Source organism: Hibiscus syriacus, unplaced genomic scaffold (assembly GCF_006381635.1).
Source record: "Hibiscus syriacus cultivar Baekdansim isolate YM2019G1 unplaced genomic scaffold, ASM638163v2 tig00110429_pilon, whole genome shotgun sequence".
NCBI lineage: Eukaryota > Viridiplantae > Streptophyta > Magnoliopsida > Malvales > Malvaceae > Hibiscus > Hibiscus syriacus.
The window spans coordinates 8,749,249-8,774,922 of NW_024062733.1; the positions used below are offsets into that span (position 1 = coordinate 8,749,249).

The following is a 25,674-nucleotide window of genomic DNA, read 5'->3' on the forward strand; positions in this document are numbered from 1 at the left end:
CCGACAAAAATAAAAAAGTTTCCATTTTTTTAATAGATTTTTGCACCCTTATTCCAAAAATGTAATTTGTTTTTGCAAAATAGCCTCTAGGGAGCGTAGATCTGAAATCAAAGTTTCGAAAAACTCCCTCCGGGTCATCGGCTAAAACATTTGTCTTTGGGATTCTCAAGCAAAGAAAACGCAATTAACAACGCATGCAAGTGAAGAGTAAAGAGAAACAAACGAAAGGTAAAAAGCTTTCACCTTTATTACTTCGAATCGTTTACAATAGCCTCGAAATCACTTTTTCTTTGCTCGTATTTTTTTGGCGTTCCTTTTGTGTAACTCGTGTGTGTTCTGGTGTGGTAATTACAAGGCTTATTTATAGTACTAAAAAACCCTATTTTAGACTAGTATTTGAGTCCTAATCAAACTCTTCTTTGTTGGTTACGTGAAGACTCCTCGATTGGCAGGACAAAATCTGGTGTCTTCAATGTAATTACTGATTCTAAAAGATCTTGAATAAATATGACTATATAATCATCCCAAACTATTCAGAAAAAAATTTCGAGGTTATTGTACAATTTTTTAACCTATTCAAAGTAACCTCTTATTGGTGTTGATTTTCATTGTTCTAACCCTTCCTTTCAATTATTTTTTTCAACTCGTTTTAAGTTATGTTCTCCATTTTTAACGTACTTGTACAATATTACTTGTTTTGTCACTACATCAAAATAGGTTTTTAGCGACGGTTTTCCAAAAACGCCGCGATATCCAACTATATAGTGGCATTTTCGGGAAAACGCCGATAAAAACTCATGATTTAGAGGCATTTATGTAAAAACAAAACGCCGCGATATCTAGATATATGGTGGCGTTTTATTAGAAACGCCGCTATAAACGCATACTTTAGCATCATTTTTTAAAAACACTGCTATAGAATGGAAGAGGTGACGTTTTTTTCAAAACGCCGCTATAGAATTGTACATTAGTGGTGTTTTCCCCTTTAAACGCCACTAAAACCTTAATTATATCTCCCCCTTTCTCCAGAAAATAAACCTTAAATGGTCGATTCTTTCTCTTTTTCGATGATTATGCTTTCATAGTGAAATGGGTATGCTACAGATTCTTTTCTTTGTTGATCTATTTTATGGGCTTTCCTTTTTCTCGTTTTCTAAAACGCACTGAGTTGCTGGGAAACATGTTAGACTTGGATTTGGTGATTGATTTAGGTTTGTTTTCTGGAGATTTATTTGTTGGATTGAAAACCATTTTTAAGGTTTTGATTGTATGTTCATAGTTTTTGAGATGCTGGTTATATGAATATAATGTATGAACCGCTGCATGCTTCAAACAGTTTGTGCATTTTCTTTTCTTTTTCAATGAGCCACAAAGTACAAACCCCGATGCTAAGTTTGACTCAATTGAAAGCCGAAAAACTCTGTCTTCCAGAAAGAGAATGCATAAGCAGTTGGTAGTATAAATGTAATTTGTGAATGACATTATCTTTGCTCTGACTATTTTGTGCTGCAAATTTAAGCTTTTGAAAATCATTTGATGCTAGTTGTGCCTGCTTGATTGCAAATTAAAAATGGAATTCCATTTGTTTTTGTTTCATTTGGAGTATAAAATAGGAACTCTGTTCATCTTTTGACCTTTTTTTATGGCTTGTTTTGTAATTGCAGAATTCTCACATTTCTCACCGTAAGTAAGCGCAAAAGTTGTTGACCTTTTGTGACAGTCTTACCAAGGTTCAGAGCCTTTTATTCCAGCATCTTGTTCTTCCCTTAGCATGGTAACTTTCTGTTATTTGCATAGCACCGATTATTTGTTCAATTGTTAGTTGCATGTTATTTCCATGTTTATTATTGAAGTTGGTTAACCTTATAATCGTAGTTGCTTTTGTACATTCGATTCATGCTTATTGTTGGCATGTGTGTACAGTAATCATACACACTCAGTGCAAAACTCCATCATACATATTTTATTTTTCTTTATAAGATATATGTAGGGTCAGTGCCATGTTTGTGTCCCCTGTTTCAATCATGAAACACTTGCAAGTTTACACTACAACTATCTATTCAGTTTCTTCAATCTTCTTTTTATGCATCATAAGGTGCCACTTTGCTAATAACTCCTTATGGGGATTATGGTGCTATTAATGTCCAATACTCATGGATTACATTGCTTTTACATCACAAATTTTCTCCATTTCAGTATATCTTAAATAAGAGGAGTTGTTTTCTAACTAAGCTTGATTCATTGTACTCAAATTTTGCCATAGAAATAATCTTTAACATAGGTTAAAATTTGTTTAAAAAATTCATCTTTGGGAGACAAATTTGGAATGACATTATAGGATTGTAATTAGCTTCACCAAATAATCAATGTTCGATTGTTATATCATAAAGAATAAATCTTCGATTTCCCTTGCACCTGAAAACTATTTATGCTTTAATTATTTCGAGAGATAAAGACACTTGACATAAATTGTTCTTATCTGAGTTAGATGATAATAGATCTTTTACGATTCCTTAATCCCACTTATACAAACATGCTATCAACTCAGATCCCTAAAACCCAAAAAGAGAAAGCCATAATAACATGTTATATATACACGAAAAGCAAATCTTATCAGAATTCACTAACATGGATAATCAATGCATATTTCTATCAAACAAATATAAAAATCAAAACCCATCTTCGTACTTAAAAATTAAACAAAACCCAGATCTGAAAATGAATGGTTAACCTTTTGCGTCGTTTGTTTTACCGGCGCTTTTTGTGGCATTTTTTTTCGTCGCAAGGATTTTTAGCTTCGGTTCTTGCATTTTTGTTTTTCTTGTTTGCTTTTGGTTTGTGTTCACTTGTGTTTACTAATGTTGAAACATTAAAAGACATGTAGTAAGTAACTCGATCACTCATATGTATGGACAGAGTAAGAGAAATTGATTGTGGGTTAAACTTTAGAAAATTTAATCCACAATCCCTAAGAAAAATCGTCAGATTGTTCACGTAGCGTATTTGCTCTGACGACAGATCAAATTATCGTTGAGAGGATTTCGGTCTGTTCTTGCCGCCGAAACCTAATGATGACCCGAAAAGAACTCTTATTGCTCCATACCCTTCCATGGCCGATCTCCTACTTCAAGGTAATAATCTCTAAATCTTTCCGCCGCTATATTTTTATTTTGTACTCTCAAATTTCATAGATCATACGCAGAATGTTCGAATCTTATTGAGAACAATGATAGAGGAGTGGATAAATACCTGATGTTTAGAACTGGATTGCACAAATCTGTGGCATTGAAAGAATCTTCAATTGCAAAAGCATTATCTATCCTCGATGAAGACAACACTGCCTCTACTGTTACTCCAAGTAAACACTTCTCTCTTTTACTTTAAATTTTTTGTTTAATTTTTTATTCAGTTCCCAAGCCACCTCCAATCAAGTTCATACTGTAGCAAGAAGGTCGTTATCTGTTTTAAGTGAAGCACTGAAGCGCGCAAGGAGTCTTCTTGGTGAACCGAAGCTAGGGGATTTATTTGGTGGAATAGATGAAGAGATTCTCCATATACAGTTTACACGGAGGAAAAACTTAACGATGCTTCATGAAACAAGGAAAACTATTTTTTTACTTCCTTTCCCCATGAAGGAGCAATGAAGACTAAATTATAGTGAACAATATTTTTTTCAATTGAAATTGAAAGAACCTAGATTAAATTCTAGAGAACAATGTCAAACTACATTACATTTAATTTTAATGTTTATAAATTTTAATTTATTTTGTTGTTAAGTATTTTTCCTGCATAATTTGTGTCTTAATTAAAATTTATGGTTGTTGTTAATTATATAAAGCTACATGATATTAAATTTAGGTGATGTAGAGCATAAATGAAATATGCAAAATCAATTAATCTTAACTAAAGAAAGGTAATTAGCGACGTTTGTATCAAAAAATTACACTATAGATTTGACCTTTTGCGGTATTTGTTCGAAAAACACCGCTATAGATCTGACCTTTTGCGGTCGTAATAGATCTCGACCTTTTGCGGCGTTTGTTCCAAAAATGTCGCTATAGATATGACATTTTGCAGCGTTTGCTCGAAAAATGTCACTATAGATCTCGAACTTTGACGGCGTCTGTTCCAAAAATATCGTTATAGATATCGATCTTTTACGGCATTTGTTTCAAAAATGCCATTATAGATCTCGATCTATTTGCGGCATTTGTTCCAAAAATACCACTATAGATCTTGATATATTGCGGCACTTTGTGTTCTCAAACGTCGCTAACTTTAGCGGCACTGTTATGGCCGGCGCTTCTTGCGGTATTTTTACAATTGCCATGAGTGCTTTTAGTGATAATTAAAAACGCTGCTATAGGACTAAAAAACACCGCTAAAACTCTATTTTTCTGAAGTGCTTGAAAAGTTTCATATTTGTTTTTATTATCATCAAAATTTATATTATTCCATTTCATTATCATCAGAATTTTTAATACTCAAGAAATGTACAGTAATTTAATTTTGATTAAATTGTATTGTTCATCCTTATGAACGCTTCAAAATTTTGGAGTCAAAATTCATGTTTTTGACCTAAGATTAATGGAATCAGGGGCAAAGTTGTTTAGTGATGCTTGATTCAGTTTGGATAATATTGACTAAGAATTGGACCCCAAATAGATCGGGGTTAAAAAAGTTTGATATTTTAAGGACCAAAGGTGCAAATTACCCACTTGTAAAAAAATAGATTGCATCCAAGTGGTCCGATGGGTGACTTGGCGTGGGACATATGGGAGTCAAAAACTAATATCTCACCTCATTTGTCCTCCCTTCTATCTCATCTGCATCTTTTCTCTCCCTGTAACGCCCCGAATTTTGGGTTAGTAGTTCGAATCAACCCGAGACCCCTAAGTTGAGCAAATAAACCTTTTAAAATAGTTTGGACCAAATTAAGTTAGAAATGGGCTTAAGAGTTTAAGGTTTGTGATGATTTTTAGGAGTTAAGGAAGAGGGACCAAAAGTGCAATATTCTCGTGGCTTGAATGAAAAGATGAAAACCCCTTTTATTTTCAGTGTTCCCACATGAAAATCATTCATCGTTAGTTTACCAAATACTATTCCTCTTCTTTTCTTCTTTTATTCTTCATCTTCTTCTCCAAAGATAGTGTAAAGGTGAAAGCTGTAAAGGTGAAAGCTTTAAGGGTTTCAAGCTTGGTTCTTTTTAGCAAAGGTAAGAACATTTATATTCATTCTTCTAGCTTCATTTTAAGCCCCATATCTTAAGTTTTAAGCTTGGTTTTAAAAATGGGGTTGTAGGAGGTTTAAAGAGAATCAAGTGATTCTAGTCTATTTTGGTGGATCCAAGTTATAGAGAGTGTTCTTAACCTCAATATAAGCATTTAGTTGAATTAGTAATTCATTTTCTTCCTTGTTTAGTGAAAGAAGTTGAGGAGAGCTCTAAAACTAAAGAAAAAGAGAAATTAACCCTTGGTTGATTTTGAGATAGTTTCAAGCAATTAGAATATCAAGGTAACACATTTACAACCTTTCATTTACAACCTTTCATATCATTTGTGAGTCTTTTAGAATGCATTCAACCTAGAAAGTTAAGTTGTGAAGCATGTGTAATCATACATGGTATATCCTAGCATTTGATGTTATTTACTTGTATGAAGCCCTTTTATGATCCATTCTTTCATGAATAAACTTATAATAATTGTTTGGAAATGTTAGGATGGTTTTGTGAGGATTTTGAAGTGTTTATGCATGCAAAAATTTCTAATTTCAGTAGAGTTTTCGAAAACCCCTCTAGCTGGTTTCAAATCCATTTGTCCAAAATGTAAAGGAGGCCATGAAACCACCTGGCCAGAATGTCAATGGATGCTAAGGTTTTGAAAACTCTTATGCTGGTTTTGAAACCCCTACCTAAAATTGAAAAAAATAAGCCTATAATGGTACACAAATGGTCGTGGACTTATAATATGCTTTTAATTGGGTAAACTTCTAATAACATTACAAGTGAGAACAAAAATAATGTTAATTATAATTAGAAATGAGGTAAATTAGGGTGATAAAAACTATACTTGTTTGAATACTCGGGAAACAATCAGAAAACCCGAGTTACCTTAGTACGTAATATTAGTATCAATAATTAGAATCATTCTAGATATCCTTAATAAGTGCGTGAGGCATTTTAAACTGACTAAATAGGGCGCAAGGTCTGACACTCACGAGGTGTAGGTTAGTCGATGATATTGTGTCTGATGTAGAGTTTCATGCCTCATCTTCGGTAGACTAGAGGGGTGTCTGATCTTTGAGATGCAGAACCCTCAATTACACCATGATGTCTACCATAGAGTAGAGAGTGGGTATACAAGTAAACTCACTGATACATTAGACCTGATAACTTGAGCATTTATTAAAATCTTTTAATATGATTTAGTTGTTAGTGTGGCACTGGGCTAGTGAGCTCAGTGTTTGAAATTTATTTCCTTACGCAGATTAGTAGATGGAGCGTTCGAGGACCCTTTTGAGTAGCTGAGATCCAGACCAAGTATAGAGCAGAGTATATCTCAAGTATTTCTTTAGAGGGCATGATATGTATAGACCCAGTTTGTATATTTAAGTCGTAACTTATTTTAAGAGTTGCTTTGTATATTTTGATATATGTATTTTGGGAGCTCCCCGATGTAAAAAAACTTAGTTATACTTTATGGATTTTTTTTTTGAAATGGTTTTAAATTGGTCGTTATAAAGAAAAATATTGGTTTTCCACTCCAGTGGTTCCGTGTGGCATTTTTATTGGTCGACTGTGTGTCATACTGGTTTAGGGTGTTACACTCCTCTTTAAAGTTATCACATTTCTCATTTTTAAAACCTTTATCTTTCTAAAAGGCGAGGTTAACTTATAAAATTTAAAAGGAAAATTTATTTATAAAATTTTAGTGAACAAGACAATTTTTAGTAAAAGATAAAAAATATTTAATATATATATATATATATATATATATATATATAAATTTAAATTTTTTAGGGGGAACAACAATTTCCACCCGTCCCTCGGTCCTTGATCTTATAAATCAAGTTATGATCTATTCAAAGGTAATAATCTCCATAATCTCTCAAAGAGCTTCAAGAAAAACATAAAAGTTTTTTTTTTTAAAGTGATGGATACCTCTCTCTTTATGCCTGGCCACAAATACAATTGTCAGATTTCTCGGTACATCTTATCGCTTCCGAGGTGCACAAAAAGTGGAAAACAATGGGCTTCGCCAAGTATCCTTGTCCTCAAGTCATTATTAAATGGCACACAAAGTCGGTTTCAGAAGTAAAATACACTTACATCCTTTAGCTCGAATTTTGACAACTCACCTCAATGGACTCGCTCTACTCTAGCCATCAAGCGTTCATATGTCCCTTGTGACTCTTTTACTTCCTTAACTAAATCCAGCTCGATTCGAAGTTCTGCCAATAGTCCTCCATTCGAAGTCAAACTTATCCTAGTAACAGTTCTCGAAGGTCCGACATTGATTTACGGCTCAAAGTATCAACCACCACATTAGCTTTTCCCAGGTGATAATATATAATACATTCATATTCCTACAACAATTCTACCTAATGGAGTTGTCTTAGGTTCAACTATTTCTGGGTAAGCATATACTTAAGGCTTTTTGTGGTCGGTGCAAATATAACATTTCCGCCCAAAAGAGTACGTACTTCAAATATGTTTCTTGGCGGCTCTTACTCCAGCACGACTTGAATCTTTTACGGATCTACTCGAATACTCTCAGCGGTTACTACATTGCCCAATAAAGTTACCTCGGACAACCATAACTCACATTTATTGAACTTTGCATACAATTGGCGCTCCTTGAGTATTTGGAGTATAATTCAGAGGTGGCAGTCGTGGTCTTCTTCTGATTAAGAGTAAACTAGGATATCGTTGATGAACACAACGATAAATTGATCTAAGTAAGAGTGAAAAACTCATTTCATTAGGTCTATGAACGTTGTGGGTGCATTGGTAGGTCCAAATGGCATCATTAGGAATTCATAGTGACTATATCTAGTTCTAAATATTATCTTGGCTACATCGCTCTCCTTAACCATTAATTGGTAGTATTCTGACCTCAAGTATATCTTGGATAATACTTTGGCTCCCCTAAATTGATCAAACAAGTGATCGATCCTCGAAAGTGGATATCGATTCTTGATCTTTAACTTGTTCGACTGTCAATAATCGATGCATAACCTCATCGACCCATCATTTTTCTTTACGAGAAAAACTAGTACTTCCCACTGTGATATACTCAGACGAATGAACCCTGGATCTAACAGTTCTTAAATTTGAGCCTTAAGCTCTTTTAGTTCAGTCGGGGCCATGTGATAGGGAGCGATGCACACCAGGACTGATCCTGACAGCACTTTAATGCTTAATTCTAACTCGTGATCTAGCGGTAAACCGGGTAGTTCTTCCTGAAATACTTCGAGAAAATCTCTCACAGTATATATTTCTTCAAGTGTCTAGCTCGAGACTCTAGTGTCTATCGTGTAGGTTAACAACGCTTCTCAACCTCAACTAATCAATCTTTGAGCGGCTAAAGCTAAGATAATCGTAGACATTCCACATAACTAATCACTAACCACCACAACCTTGGTACCATCCACACATCTAAGTTGAGTTATCTAGCCTTACATTTTAACCTCGTGTCATACTACATCAACCAATCTATACTTAGAATCACGTTGAACTCTCAGAAAGGTAACACCATAAGGTTAACAGGAAAAAATTTGCCCTAAACGTCTACTAGACATCTACAGTGGAACTTGTCCATAAGCATGTCTAGTCCTAAGGGACTAGAGACCCTAACCTTAACCTCAAGGTCTTCGACCAGAATACCCCACTATTAGATAAACTCGTGACACAAATATGAATGAGTAGAACCAATATCAATTAAAGAAATAACCAATGCACTATAAAAAGTAAAGAAGCTTGAGATGGCATCTTTTGGACCACCCCTACGAACGAATCCTCGACCCTTATGACCCGACTAAGTCGACATTTAAGCATTTAGTGGTAATGCACAACCTGTCTCGAGACAGTCTCGAACGAAATGCTCCAGTGACCCATACCCGAAGCATGCCTTAGAAAGTCAGTGGCACTCTCTAATGTGTCACTTTCTATAATGCCCATACTAAGGAGGTTGTGATCCCTTATAAAAATCCCATTGCTTACCATCGAGGCTGATGTCAGAGGCCTCCTGCGATGCCCTGGCTACTGTAATGCCTTAAGCTATGCTCGGTTCTCTAGGACTATAATGGTGAGGATTTTCTCACTCCTTAAGTCTCTCTGGCCCTCTTGGCTGAAGACTAGTATGATATAGTATAATCTGGTACTCTCCAGCTTTAGCCTCCTAAACTGCCCATCAAACCAACCCTCTTAGATTGTACCATCCCAATCGCCTTAGTATGATGAGTTAACTTTGTGAAAACTCTTGGGGGATTAGCAGCTAAATATGTGAAGATGTTGATATGGAGCCCTTCTCTGAACCTCCTACAATAAAGCTCCTCAATCGCCACCAACTCAGGTGCATAGTGACTCAGATGAACAAAGTCGTGCTCGTACTCCATTACTTATTGGTCCCTTAACTAAATGGGTGAACTGGTCTCTCAGGTAGTCAATATGTTCTATCTGAACTCCTCTAAGAAGTACTCCCATGTCGACCTCACAGGCTTCAAATCTAGCTCGACTTTCTCTCACCAATTGATGGAATCAAGTTTTAGTAGCACGGTGATACACTCGATCTTATCCTCCGGGGTAAAATGTAGCTATCTGAGCTTATAAAAAGTCTCTTGGACCCACTGGTTAGCAACTATGGTCCGTCGTCTCTAGTGCCAAGGAAATTCGTAGTCTTGAAATGTTAGAGCTACTCTACTAGTGACTTATGGGGTACTACGAGTGGTGGAACGAGTGGGATATGTGCAATAGTTACTCTCGGAATAGCTCTAACAATGTGCCTAAAAGAAACTGTGAGGTCCCTAAACAAGGTAGCCTCATCTATCCCTGCGTTCTCTGGGATGTTAATCTTCTCGAAGTCCGGAATGTACTCATCGACAGTATCTCTGGGAAGTAAGACGTGACTCTTATTGAGACCTTCTTGACGGGATGTTGGGTTGTCAGCCATAACCTACAGAGTTCGAAGAATGGACTTATTATTGCCATTCTAGATAACCAAGTACACTGACACTCTAGGGGAATGCATATCATTGACTCTTATTGACTTTAACTAGTGGGTCCTAGGAACTACTAAACTTGATGCTCTAATACCACTAAATATAACACTCAAATCCTATCCTACCGAAGTCTGGTGGGTTTGGATATTACACAAGACCACCAGAATAGCTAACCCAAAAATTTTCTTATAAAATGTTTCAATTTTGTAATATTAAAGCATCCAATGGAGTAATAGAATAAACAAAATAGTTAGGTTTATAAAACAGGGGAGCTCCCAAAATAAATCTCAAATACAATTAAGTTATCAAAGGGTTATGACTCGATTTATACAAAAAGAGTCTATGAAATAGATGCCCACTAAGAAAATCAAGACATACTCTACAATCTACTGATATCTATAATCCCACAATCTGGCGATAAGCTCCCGGATCGGTACATACTGACCTGTGAATAGAAACAATTCTGAATTTTGGGCTAAGAGTGTTGCATATGTAGGTGTACTAAAATATGGAACGCAAATATGTGAAAATATATACAATCAAACAAGTAATATAGTAGTGAATGAGTATCGTCTCCACAAGGATTGGAGGAATATCCAAGTTAAGTTAATGAACTAGTACTATAAATTCTAATGAATATATATACGGTGGAATAAACAATTTATGAGAATGCTATGGCAAAATAGAAGGTATGAAGGTGGAATTATATTGTAATATGGCAAGTATAGAGTGTGAGATGTTAAGGAAAACAGTAAAGTAACAATTCAAGAATGCTAAAGCAAATTAAATTGAGAATCTGAGTATGAATAAGATAAGCTGACAACCTCACACAATCAAGCTATAATGGGGATAAATGATAAGGTTATTGAGGAATTCTAAGCCTTGTCTCCTAGAATGGTTTAAGTCTTTCATGCATATACTGCAAGATAGAGTTTGCTAAAAGTTTTCATAGGCTATCTCTAGTAAGGAACCTGACAGCGAAAATGCTACGACAATACCTCTCAATGTGAAATACAGCAAAATCCTATCGAATAAGTACTACTCCTTTTAGTCGTTGAAATCCTCTCCTCATCTCTAAGGTGGATTATGGCTTCATTACTCAGCTAAGCCCCACTGCTCATGTTGATCTCACTTAACTCTCTCTAATATTAGGAATCAAACTTAAGAAATGGCTACTCTCATAAGCTCTTAAAATCTTAAGTAAAATAATACAATGAGCAAAGTAAATATATAAGAGGAAAATATAAACCATTCATTTCAACAAACACTTAATCATCCAAAGTAACTTACACCAAATAAGTTAGATCATGGTAGGTTATAAATCATCCAAAATAACAATTTTTTCAATTACAAACCACAAATAAAATAAAATAAAAGCACAAAGGTAAGAGAAACTCCCAAACACTTGAGTTGTCATGAACTTCCTTGGACCACCGTGAACCACCATAGCAAGCTAATTTCTCTCAAAGGCCTAACTTGCTATCCCCTTGAAGATTGGCTATGGAAGACACTATGAAGGAGAAAGAAAGGGGAAGAAAATAGAAACTTTTTAGTCGCATTCCTCTGATGTTTATCTCACATTTTCCAAAAACTCCTTAATTGTAGGGCATCCATATCTATTTATACTAAGGGAATGTCTTAGGGTTATGTGCCAAAATTCCTTTTGTCCCTTTAGTATCATTCTATTCATGTGAAGGAGTAGGCAAGGCTGGCAGTGAGGCTCACACGGGCATCTACAGGGTGAATCACGTATGGGTTGAACTGACATTCTTCATAAAAATATCTTAAGCTCTTTTGTCATTTTCTACGCCCAGAAACACCGTCCAAACTACTGTAACATTCTTTCAATGTCTCATTGTTTAGTATTCTACAACGAATCTTCTCACTCTCCTTTGGCTTTAATCACCTGCACAACATCAACAAAACACAACCTTCCCCATTAACCAACACCAGTTTCAAAATAAAATACTACAACAAAACAACTCCACCATATGCACCTATATGTACCTAAATGTTCTTTAAAACAATCAATAACCTAAGTAAAAGTGCACATAATATATGGTTAGCTCAGTGTCATATAAACAACTCTACTATACTACATGCATCTATTAGTTATGAATGCTAAAAAAAGTTAGGTTATGCAGCAACAGAATGCATCATGCATAGATCATAGTAACACATCGAGCACAAACATAACATATGGTTACATATATGTATAATGGCCTTGCCACAATATTACAGAAGTGTCTTAGCATTAATACTAAAGTGCCTCAACACTGGATAGAAGTGAGATTACACTGATACTAAAGTGCCTCAGCACAAACAGGAGAAAATCCATATATATCTATTCATAATTATTCGGTGAACATTCATGTATTCAAGTAGCTTGGCGTCCACATCGTTTCCTGAGTATCAAACAAAGGCTAGTTTTATACAACCTTATTTCATTAAGATTTTATGTTATCATAATTTTTTTAATGTTCTCACTTACAAGCTTTTATTGAAATACTACCATTGATCCTAATCTCTTTCTCTAACGTTTTATACTTATCTGACCCCATTTATAATCGAACTATAAGTCCAAGGCATTCCTATTAACATTTTAGGACTATTTGGCCAATTTTAGGCAGGGTGATTTCAAAACCATAGTGATAATTTTACAATTAGACAAGGGGTTTCAAAAGTTTTGAAAACATAGTGAAATTTTGCGTACTGGCCAAGTGGTTTCGAAACAAGCAGGGGCAGGTTTTGAAATCATTGTGTTGTAATCTACCTGTTTCCACGAATAACTCCCAAAACCTTCTCAAACCTTTCAAAGGTCCCCTAAGTGTTCATTAAAACTTATGGAAGTTTAAGACATCATTAAGGATTATTCCAAAGGAATATAAATATAAAAAATTTAATTTCCCTCAAATATCACAATAAACCATGTTTGCACCCATGAACGCAACAAACAAGCAAATCACAACCTAATAATCTATATGTAGCATAGGTGAGTTAGAAATATTGACAAACGTCATTTTACTGTCAAATAATTTATGCCTTAATCTCAATAAAAATAAAATAAAGAATAATGTAGAGAGTAAGGGTTGATCCAAAGAGACTAAGAAAGATACTGATGTAGATTGCTTCTGATTCTTTAAACTAGGCGAGAATAACTAGTAAAAGTAAAAAAAAGGTTTGATGGAAAGTTTTGTAAAGAAAGTACAAGAATTAAAGAAAAGAAATTTAAATTAAAAACCAATATGATAAAATTAGCCTCAGGGTTTCGATTGCCTCATATTCCAATCGATCCTTGAATAGGATTTCCTCTAGTTATTTGTCAGTTTTAGTTCGCAAGGTTCAATCCTTGTAGCTCATTTTCCTCTTTGGTGATTGATTTTTCCAAATCTATTTTAGTAGTCATAATCATTGTTCAGATTAACTTTGACTATCGTTGTTAACTCAAAATAGTTTGAAAGCACTTGGAAAACCCGACTCGAATTATATTTTCCCTATGAAATTCGAACTCGATCCCAATTTCCCTTAGCGTACCATTGCTAAGTGTGTTCAAGGGAATTCAAATCAGTTGATTATATAATCCCAATGTTAAACCATAACAACATCCAAGCCAAATTTTATTTTTAAAGTGAATACATTTTGATTTTAAGAAAAACTAATCATCAATCTAGTTTCCAAAAAATTGAGAATTTAACCCGAAAAGGTATGAGGTGTTTTTCAATTCTCAAGGTAGGAATTGAGTCATCGCTTAAGCCTTTGGCTATGAAATCATGCTTAACATTTTAAAAAACGAAAACTTTTAAAGTAAATAAAGAACGAAAATAAAAAGAAATTTTTTATAAAACTAAACAAGAACTAAAAACCTAAAGGTGGAAGATATGTTTGAAGCTTACCCTAAGAGGGTATTTATAGCTTCCCAAAACCCTAAAATTGCTTAGAGATAATTCCTAATAAATACAAAGATAATTCCCTAAAAGCAAAAAAAGTTAATTCCCTTGATTGTTTGAAATAAATCCAAAAAATAAAGATAATTACTAAATTCAAGCATGAAATTGCGGTTGAGTGTTCTGTCTCCACGAAAATGCTAAATGTACCTTCTAGAATATGTTAACTCGTCTCCATGTTAGCGAAGTCATGCCCACTTGTCCAGGCTTGATTCTAGAAAAATACAAACTTGCTGAATTCATCATTTTTAGCATAGTTTTTATAATCTAATGCCCTACACAGAAAATAAGAGAAAAACACCCAACTTAGGAACATAAACTGACAAATTAAGGAGTAATTAACAATAAAATGATAATGAATTTAGACCATCATCAAATATGTTATCTCTACACCAGCTAATGAAAAGGGCCCCCAAGATCACCCTAAGCACCAACTTTTCTTTGATTTTGGCCTTTTAGTTTTCTCCCAACTCTTCACTAACTATAAGTAAATAAGATGATTACTAACTTATTTAAAGACTCCAAGTGAGTAGAAATGTGATTTTAAGACTTATAAATATATTAGGAATACTCTAAGGTCTTAAAACCCAAAACCCCTCTACATCCCTTACCATGGCCACTATAGCCAAAGCTTGAGATGGTGAGCTTAAAATGGAGCTCTAGAGATAGAGACTAATGTTCTTACCTTTCTAAACTAGGACTAGCTTTATTGAACAATCAAATTCTCATATTTGATGTTTACAAAAGGAAGAAGATGAAGAAAAATAATAATAGGGAGAATAAGACAAATGCAGAGGAAAATAAGATGAAGAGTTTTCAGCTTTACCCCGTTGACATCACCAACATTAGGCAAAAATTCAGCCTTCCAAAACTCTAGGGGTTAATTACTACCCTAGTTCTTCCTCTTTTGGCTCTCATTTAAAAATCTTATTTTTATCAACTTATGGGCTTCTATTTAAGTCCAAATCAACTCACACCTAACCCAATTGTTTAAATTAGGCTCACCTAAGCACTCCAAGCCCAACATTATACCTAAAACTACTAACCTAATTTTCGAGGTATTACAATTCTCTCCAAAGCTTGTTGATATTGTGGGGTATTTGGAACATTAAGGTAAGTTTTAAATTTCATTTTAAGCTTTTTAAATTGGATTTAAGGTTTAGACATGGAATCCAACTTTGTTCTCCATTAAATTCTCTACAATTTGAAACCATTTATTCATGGTTTTGATTAGTATAAGTTTTGGAATTTGAGTATAGAGAATTTAGGGTTTATGGATTCAATTGAATTGATCATGGATTATGAAAGCTTAGATGTTGTTTTATCATTTCTATATTTTTATTAAAGTTGAAAATCAATTGTTAAAGCTATGGTAACCTATTTGGCCATTATGGAAAAGTTTAGGGTTTGATATGAAAATTTATTTTGAGTTTTGTCATGAAGGGTTAAGGGTATGTTTGTTTCACGTAAAACATTTTCTGGAAAATGTTTTCCTCATTTTCCAGTGTTTGGTTGGAGGAAAACTGGTTAGTCAATGTAAAACATTTTTCTGGTCAACAAAATTTTCTTTGTATTTTCTGAAAATGACTTACGGTCTGGTTTTCCGTAAGTCATTTTCGAACATTTAACTTCAAAGAATAAATACTCAAAATAATTTTATTTTTTATTAATTTAACATTGATATAATATTTTAATATCATTTTAATCAAAATATTAATTATTAAAATATGTAACATATATTTATTAATATTTCTAATCATATAATATTATATTTTTTTAATATTATAATAATATACTCAATTATATTATAATAATATAAGATGTTATATTTTTATTTTAATAATATATAATAAACTATTAATAAAATTTATATTATTTATTAATTTTAATTTCATAGAAATATTATTATTAAATTATTTATAATAAATATATTATTTATGTATTTAATTTTAATATAATAATCTAATAATATTTTAATAAATATATTTGAAATATATTAATTAATACTTTTTAAAATATAATATAATACTATTACTTTAATAAATAATTAATATAATTTATAATAATTTTATTTTAATATAATGTTCCAATCTTAAATTTTTTTATTAAACAATTATAGAAATAATATTTTAATAATAATAAATAAATTATTCTAATATTTAAAAATAATAATATTAAGTTTTTATGATAAATAATATTATTTATTGTATTTAATATTTGTAATAAATAATTTCTAAAAAATTCATCAACAGGGGAAAATAGTTTACACAACCTTTTTTAAACACCGTAAAACGTTTTAAAAAAAATGTAATTCATTTTATGGAAAACATTTTCCGAAAAATATTTTCAGTGAAACAAACGAACTCTGAAAGTTTTAAAGTGTTGTTTAAAACAAAATTTTAAAGATATACTATGGAGGACCAATTCGTCAATTTAAAAAAAATAAGAGATTGATGTGTAAATGTTGTTTAATGATGGAAATGATTAGGAAATTATATTATTTTAAAAATTGAATTGTTTGAAGCTTGAATCCTAAGATTAAGATTGAAGGACCAATTCAGTTATTAAGGAAAGTTAAAAGGATGTTTTATTTGAAGTGTTTAGATAATTTGTTATTTTTCAAGCTTCATTTGAAGTGTTTAGAATCTGAAAGTTTGAATCGTTAAACCTCAAATTATCTATCCTTAAATTCCATAATATATACTAATCAAAATAATGAATAAATGGTACCAAATTGAGAGAATTTCATGTTTAAACCTTAAATCAAACTTAAAAAGCTTAAAAATAAAATTTAAATCTCACCTTAATGTTCTAAATACCACCACGACAGTAAGTAACAAGCTCTGGAGAGAATTTTTGAATTTTTTTCTTTTAATGCTAGTCATGGTCATTAGGGGTTGCAAAACCAAATATCGGATCAAATCCGATCCGAAAATTCGGATATCCGAAAATTTTGGATACCTAAAATAGTTATCCGTATCCGATCCGAAAAAATCGGATATCCGAAATTCGGGTATTTGATTTTTTAGATTGAATATCTGGATATCCGAATCCGAATATAAAATTTAATTTGACAAAAAAATTAATTTTATAAGATTTTTAAATCAATTCCGCCGTCCCCCAAACTTTTGAAGTGTAATTCATTTCGGTCACTGTGTTCAATTTAGCCTCTGAATCTTCATTTTATTCAATTCAGTCCCTATTTATAATTTATATTTTTTTACAATTTAACCCCTTTATCTCTTGTAGCACATTTTTAGTAGCAATTTGATCATTCAATTCCAATTTGTTTCAATTTGATCCTTTAATTTTTTTTGTTATTCATTTTTTTCCCTCTTAAATTTTATCATTTTTTTGGTTTTTTTTTGTTTTTAAATTATTTATGTTATAGTTTTTACTTATTATTATTATTATTATTTTATTACTTTTAAAATTTAACATTTTTTATTTTTTTATTTTCATTTTTTATTAATTTTTTCCTTTTTCAACTTTTTCTTTGATTTATTTAATAATTCACTTTTTTATTTTATTTTTTTTATTTTTTCTCTCTTTTGATTTATTTAATATTTTTCATTTTCTTATTTTATTTTATCTTCTTTCTTTTTCCTTTGATTTATTTAATATTTATTTATTATTTTTTATCTAACATTTTTTACTTTTTAGGAATACTTTCAATCGTTCAGAGGTAATTAATTTGAATTGAATTTTTAAGTTTTAATTTAAATTTCAATTTTTACAATCAAGACAACCGACAAATTAATTGGTACCAAAATGACAGTACAAGGGTGCTAATCCTTTCTTGATTCTAACCGACTCCCGAACCCGATATATTTCTGGTAAAACGCGGATCAGGTAAGATGGTGTCCGATCAACCTAAATATTGTTTTTAAATGATCGGTGGTGACTCTAACATTTTTATTTCAAGTCGAAGCCCAATTTTGGGCCCACCCGAAATATGGTTACGACAATAATAAAGCAAGGTCAAAGAAGTCATTTCCTATATTTTAAAAGATAAGGTTTAATATGGACCATTGGATTTAAGATGATTTCCATGTTAAATATTAATCATTGGATTAAGAAAGGTAATATTGATATTTTAGAAACTTATATGGGTAAATTTGGTAACTATTAGCTCCAGGATTTAATCTTAGCCCTTAGATGAAGAACTTGACATGTGGCACATTTAGGTGCACTGTATTTTATAGGTAAAATGGTCATTTGACATTAAAATTACACAGAGGTCCCTGGTATATAAATACCCAAAAACCCCAATTCCAAATCATTTCAAACATTTCCCACAAAACTCATCTTCCCTAACCCAAGAAAAGCTCTCAACCTATCATTCTCCGGCCAATGGCAGGCCACCGCCCGGTAACCTCCCCATCGCGCCGACCGTTGCTAGCGGCCGAAAAAATCAAAACTCACACAAATGATCCTATCGACCCCGTGAACCCAAAACCGACCCTCAAATACCAAAAACAAAACACCTTACTTGGCGTAGATCTAACGAGCAAGTTTCGGGTTTTCACCTTTTTGAGGAAAACGTTTCGTTTTTCGGCACTTTTCCTCCGATGTCGTTCCTTCACTGCCCTCGCTCCATTAGATGAAAAAAGGCCTCTGTTTTTTTTCCTGTTTTTGTTGGTATTTGGGATGGTTTTTGTATGATTTGCTCTTGTGTTTGCTTCGATATTTTCTGTTGTATTTCGATCTTGTTGTTTTTTTTTGTCGTGTTCTCTGTCGGTTGTTGTTCGTGACAGACTTGGTGGGGTATTTATACCCCACCACTGATGGTTCATTTTCGGTGATCTCGAGATCGTTCCAGATTATTTTGGGACTTTAGTGGACTGTTCGTGGGTTGACCGAACACCCCGGGATGGTGCAATCCCGGGGATCTCAGCCGGTCGTTTCACGTGGTTGGCTCTTGACTTCTCTGACCGTGCGGCGCCCTCCGGCTAGACATGAAACCCTAATCGAGTTAGGACCAGGTCAGGCCCAAACCCGATTAGGTTTCCTACTGGGCCTTTGTTGGACTTCGTTTGGACATAAAAATAATAAATAAATAATAATAATAAAATAATAATAATAATAATATATTATATATATTTTCAAAATATTTTCAAAACTATATAATATATATTTTCAAAAATATTTTAAAACTATATATTATATTTTTTAAAATGTTTTTAAAACTATATATTATATATGTTTTAAAAATGTTTTCAAAACTATATATTATATATTTTTTCAAAACTATATATTATATATATTTTTTAAAATGTTTTCAAAACTATATATTATATAAGTTTTCAAAATGTTTTCAAAAACTATATATATTATATATTTTTTCAAAATGTTTTCAAAAACTATATATTATAAATATTTTCAAAAAACTATATATTACATTATTTTTCAAAAACTATAATATATATATTTTTTTAAAAATGTTTTTAAAAAAACTATATATTATATATTTTCAAAATGTTTTGAAAAACTATATATTATATATATATTTCAAAAATCGATTTAAAAAAAACTATATGTGTAAACGAAACGAAACAAAAACAATCTTTCAAAAACTATACGATATTATTATATAAAAAAATCTCCGGACGAAAATAGGTGTCTACAATTATCTAGCAAAATTTCATAAATTTTTTATTTGATCCGACTATCCGATTTTTTTTCCCTAAACTTTAACTTTTTATAGATTTTAAAACCAGTTTGGTACAAAAAAATATGAGTAACATGAAAACATCATTCTTGGTAGTAAATTATTCAAGAATAAAATACTTATTTTTAAAAATTATCATTTAATCCTTAAACTTTTCCTAAATATATACTTTAACCATCAAACTTTCATTTTACCCACTAACCAAAATTTTGTAGTACTACATATTCAACTCAACTTTAAGTTACATTTTTATTTAAAATATTTTTGACTCTTTTTTTATTTTGTATTAATAAACTCTCAAAGATAAGTAAAAAAACATCTTCTTTGGCCTTAAACTTTATTTTTATTATTAAAACATCTCGTAATTGTGTTGGTATAGAAAGATCAATGTGGGAGTGTTCATCTTTTGTCACACGTAATTGACTTCTAAACTCTTTTAAGTAAATATCTGATAAGACATAGATCTGATAAAAAAGAAAAAATTTAGTTATCCAACCTTGTATAACCCAAAAGATTAGTGGCAACTCCAAAAAAATAAAATCATTCACTTTAAGTTGAAATACAAATTACAAAAAAATAATTACGGCACCTATTAAATTACAATTATAATATATTATTATTGATATGATTCCACATTGCTATTTTCCGTGATAACTTTGCCCGTTTTCGGTGTTGTTTTCCGCATTAGTTATTATGGTCGTAGCTTTACCCCTCCGGTTCTCCCCTTGATCTTGTGTTTGATTAATATATATTAACGATCATTTCAATATATATATATATATATTATAGAAAGTGGCTAATTTTATTAAAAATAAAAAATATTCAAAATAACAATGAAGATTTATAACCATAACCGTAAATCTAAAATATAATTATGACATTTTCCTACTATCATTGAGACAAAAACTAACCACCTAGATCACATAAGGACTAAAGAAGGAAAATGTTAAAATACCTAACTAAAAAACTCAAATAAAATAAAAATACAAACAAATCTGACTGCATCGGTAAACGAATCCCAAAGGAGAATGAAGCTACTGAAAGACCACCGAAAAATCGTAAATCAAAGTCAAACGACTTGAGAAAACTATCCACGAACGTAAAATGCGTATCCAAATCAATCCGAGGGTTCAAAGAAGGAAATATCACCATGATAACAAATAAGCGTCATCTTGATCAATCGTGACAATATCAAATTTAACCCTGAGAAAAATTATAAACAAAAATAACGACAGAAAATAAGCTACCGAAAGACAGAGAAAAACATGTCATAAAGGTAGAGATAAACATGTAAAAGCAAAGAATATGTCACAAAGACATAATTATTCTTATTAAAAAACTAAAAAAAATAATCGGCGGACGGCAATCAACATTAAAACTGATGTCGTCGCCTGTTAAACAAAATTAAAGAAAAAAATTAGATTAATCAATAAAATTGACAAAAATTATTAAAAAAAAGAGAGAAGAGCAAGAAGAAATCATATATATATATATATATATATATATATATATATATATTAACGGAAATAAGTTCATTTTCATTCATCACCCTACAATAGAAGAATTCATTGTACCCGCTCAAAAGCATAATATGATTGTACCCGCTCAAAAGCATAATATGACGCCGTTTCATGATTCTAGTTTTAGGCCAGGAGCGCAGCCTCACTAACATTTACACTGACGAAGCCGTTGGTTTTAGTGCAAGCTGTGGGCGGAAAACAGATCTCCGACCTTCAGCTCTTTAAATTCTACAATTTCGAAGCAAAAATACAAGTAAAACCAGAAATGGTGACGATATTAGTAGCGACAACCAGCGATCCGGCCTCAATCAACCCTGCCAACGCCCTCTTGGCCAACCCCGGTTGGCTTCCCGTCCCCGTCCCCTCTTTACAGCAGCAGGTCCTTAAGTATATGCGTTAATCAGTATTTCAAATCTTAATTTTTGCGGCCGGTTTAATTTTTTCATTTTTAATGGTTTTTAGGGAATAAAAAGTTTTTCTAATCAAAATATTCGGCTACTTCAACACGACAAAAGCATCGTCGAGGAGGACGATTTGGATCACCGTTGGAAAGAAGCCACTGGAGAGGCTGTCGATGAGGTTATTTTCTTCAGCAAACATACGGCTGTTTCCAATCGCCCGGCTCTCACTGTTCATCCAATCGGTAATTTATTTGTAAAACAAGTTTTTTTAATGTTGGGATTAAAGCTAAGATTTCTTACTTTCTCTGTGTGGAATGCAGGGATACCTCATTTGCGCGAAGGAGATGTTCCGCCACAGGGTGGGAGGCCAGGTTGGGCAGCGCCGCCTGACCCTAGGATGGGGCCCTGGCTTAGGCATTTGAAGAAACTTGCCCAATCTCATAATTTGGTTCCTGAATTTGAGGTCATTCTGATTATTGATTATTGCTTACAACTTTGTTTACCCTTTTAAAAAAATTAATAGTATTTTTAAATTTTGTTTTAGATAACTTTGGAGGGTACGCATCATGGACCTATAACAACAAAACCAACAATGTTCCTTGAGATTGGTAATCCATTGCTGTCTGCTATATTATTGTTTTTCCCACTTCAAAGCTAGGAATTTAACTAGAGTTCATTTATTTCACATTCTCTTTGATGTGGCCTCAGCTGTCCTAAAGTTTGCCCCAAAAATAGTTTCTTGAGGGAAATCTATGCTAAAATTTGGAAACAAAAATCAATAGATGAATAAATAAATAAATGGAAAAGCAGCTATATTGGTTTTCATGGGATGGGATGAATCTTTGCCGATCAGATTTGGACTGGTGTTTTAGGATAATTTATGAAGCTAGTCTACCTGTACATGCACACTAACTGAGCTGTTAAATTGATATATGGATATGGATTTTGTTTGAGATTTTCTTTATGTACTCCTTTATTGAGGTGAAATAGTCCTCTGCTGATAATTACCAAGCATGCTTTTCAAATTTTATTCAGTAACTCGTCAAGTGTGAGATCATCATTTGCAGTGTCCCCTTCATATGATTTTTTTGCTTTTAAATAGACAGCTGCCAAAAGGAAGAACATTTTATGTTTCCGTGTTTACTTGATTTTAGCTGGAAGAGTTTTAATGTTGCTTTATATTGTGACAGTTTTTTGTCTGCTTGATGCCGATAGCCTTCCTTTTTTGCAAATATTTAAGCTCCTGCTAGACGGATTTCTGCAATGATTTTCCAGGACTTATCTGCTCTCTTTTTTCTGTTTTTAATATGCTTTCTTTTTTGTTGTTATAGGCAGTACGGACGAGCATTGGACGAGGCTAGATGCTGCTCAAGTCATGGCTCTAGTTGAGTATTCATTTATCATATGTTATGTTTCAAGTGTTAGTTATTGGCACAGCCCTATTGTTATTATGCCTTTGTCATTTTGTTGCTTTCTCCAATGTTCTTGACATTTTGTTGAATTATGTTCTATTTTACCTTTAACGTCCTGAGTGAGTGAAATAATATAACAAAGTCTGATGGTTGAACATGGATAACATTTTTAATACTTCTAGTGTTTTTAACTTGTGGCACCAAGTAAAATAGATAGATTATTAGAGGTGACAGGCTCTTTCCGTAACTTCTTCTGTCTGTGCTTGAAGTTGGTTTGGGAAGGACTTGGGCTTGGAGGTGGTGATGCAGTCGGAAACTGGGGCAGGTACTAATCTAATAACTGACATAATTCATTATGCCTTTTATGACATTCCAAGCACTTATTTTTGCCTTATTTTCTGTCATTCCTCTTTTGCTTTGTTCTTTGGAAAGAAACAGTTTCTCTTCATGATAATATGCCTTGGATTACTGACATGACATGGTATTTTATAACTTCTTTTTTATATTCTAGGGAGAATGACAAAAGGAAAGTGCTTCTCGGAATTGGTGGTGGACATTATGCTCCTCGACACATGGATATAGTCTTGTAAGTAGTTCTTATCATTAGCTTTTCTACACATGGCCATGCAGCTCTCATTCTTCAAAATTTTCCTGCTACCACATATCTCCTGTAATGCTGAACTTATCAACATGCCTTTGAAGTATTTTGTTCGCCTGTTTCCAGGAAGAGAGAAAAAAAAGTGTTTGAACGAGGCTTTTTCACTATTAATAATCTTTTCTTCATTTTAAACTTCCAACTGCAGAAAAGAAGGTGTTTGGGTGGGTCACTTGCTTTCTGGATATTGTATACCAATGGAAGATCCAAGTCAGTCAAAAGTAAATGGAAATACAGATGGTAATGGTGGAACATGGAAGCAATCGATTAAAGTTGCATATGAAGCTACAAAATCAGCTTTCCCTGACGGGGAAGTTTTGGCACATCTTGATCACAAGTAAGTTGAATGATAATTTTATTAAATGACGTCATGGTTCAATCATCTATACTTTTGGTTATATGTTGGATTATTAATCTAGAAATATGTCCAAGGATTTTGCTACAGCTAGAATCAGTTTAGGATTGAGCGTCTGGGAGTTACATGTTTTCACTTATATGTAGTTTTTAGCTGGACTATTTTGAGCAACATATACTGAATTGGTGTCACTGAGTATTGATGTTTAGATAGGGAAACTAGAAAGTCAAAAGAAAAAGGAAAAAAGAAGTATGTAAAGTAATAAAAATAGCAACACATACTGTATTGGTGTCACCGAGTATTGATGTTTAGACAGGGAAACTAGAGTCAAAAGAAAAAAGAAAAAGAAGTATGTAAAGTAATAAAAATGAGTCATTGTGTGCCATTCCCCATCTAGTTTTTGAGTTGCATAGCACTTCTTTTATAGACACTTTTAAATTCCTTGTTGGTTCTAAATTGCTTTCAAGAGTCGGTGCTCCATTTGACCATGGATTGTGTAAGTATTAAAATTGCAAAATACGTTAATAGGGTACATAGTGACTCCTGAATTTTCATTTTTTTCTTTGATCGTTTCAAACAATTTTCCACGACTGCATGAGATAATGGAGACTAAATGATTGGAGACATCAAATGTGTTTCAATTGCCATCTTCTCTCTGTTCTGCCGTGCTTATTTTCTGCTATAATTTCTCCAAGCTTGATGAGCACATCTTAGACAGTGTTTCTCAATGCCTCTTGATGCTTAGTCCTGATTTCAGGAGTTTCAAGGGCTGGCAGAAAAATGCAATTACTGCATATTTAAGTGAGCTGAACATCAAAATCGGAAAACCAAACGATTTCATTTGATTGATGTCGGTTTATGGATGAACCACTTTTCCCTAGCAATAGCTGTGCAAGGGGTTTTTGTGGATGCAGAAGATGGATAGATACTATAGTTGTGAAGGAAGTTAAATGACAGTGAAGAGCAGTGTAGGTGAGGATGATTGGAAAAGGCGCTGTTGGTTCATTATTGCTTCATGCTTTGTATTTTTATATGATCCATTAGTAGTCACAAGCCAGTTGAATGAAATTATACGAGTAATTAAGTATAACATTTTTATGTTTATTTTTTAAGTTATTTAAGTGTAGTTACTTGTGATCCCAAATTATAAGTAAACTTAAAAAGTGAGTGTTATCAACCCCATTACGGTTGAGGGGGAGAATAGGGCAAATTTGTATGCTTGTTCAGACTATTTTTACAATTCAAGGTCCATCGATCCCAATCAGTACTTGAATTTAGAGGAAATGAAAACTATTCGCACACACATATCTATGTATATATAAAATCTTTAGCCACCCTTTTGCCATTCAAAAATATTTTAAAACTATAAATATAATAAACAGAAAACAGTTTAGATCTCGAAGTGGCACCATTCTTAACTATACAATATACGAATGGTGCATGTGAAACTGTTAATTATGATATTCTTTTTAACTGTCAAAGTTTGAGATTTCAAAAC

At 32.7% G+C, this 25,674-nt stretch overlaps 1 protein-coding gene across 1 annotated transcript; it reads left to right on the plus strand.

Annotated features, from left to right (window-relative positions):
* The first annotated feature begins 21,548 nt into the window (after positions 1-21,548).
* On the plus strand, positions 21,549-25,280 carry LOC120124776 (D-aminoacyl-tRNA deacylase-like). The gene is made up of 9 exons (XM_039143353.1): positions 21,549-21,732; positions 21,816-21,996; positions 22,075-22,217; positions 22,299-22,362; positions 23,086-23,138; positions 23,436-23,491; positions 23,678-23,752; positions 23,970-24,158; positions 24,934-25,280. The coding sequence occupies exons 1-9, from the start codon at positions 21,619-21,621 to the stop codon at positions 25,019-25,021; spliced, it is 963 nt and encodes a 320-aa protein (XP_038999284.1). The 5' UTR covers positions 21,549-21,618; the 3' UTR covers positions 25,022-25,280.
* Positions 25,281-25,674: the final 394 nt, after the last annotated feature.

Bases quoted from the DNA above. Each gene is read 5' to 3' on its own strand.
- LOC120124776 (XM_039143353.1), top strand. From the start codon at position 21,619: ATGGTGACGATATTAGTAGCGACAACCAGCGATCCGGCCTCAATCAAC. The intron at 23,753-23,969 runs GTAAGTAGTTCT...TTCCAACTGCAG, and splicing joins CGACACATGGATATAGTCTT to AAAAGAAGGTGTTTGGGTGG. The intron at 24,159-24,933 runs GTAAGTTGAATG...TCCTGATTTCAG, and splicing joins TTGGCACATCTTGATCACAA to GAGTTTCAAGGGCTGGCAGA.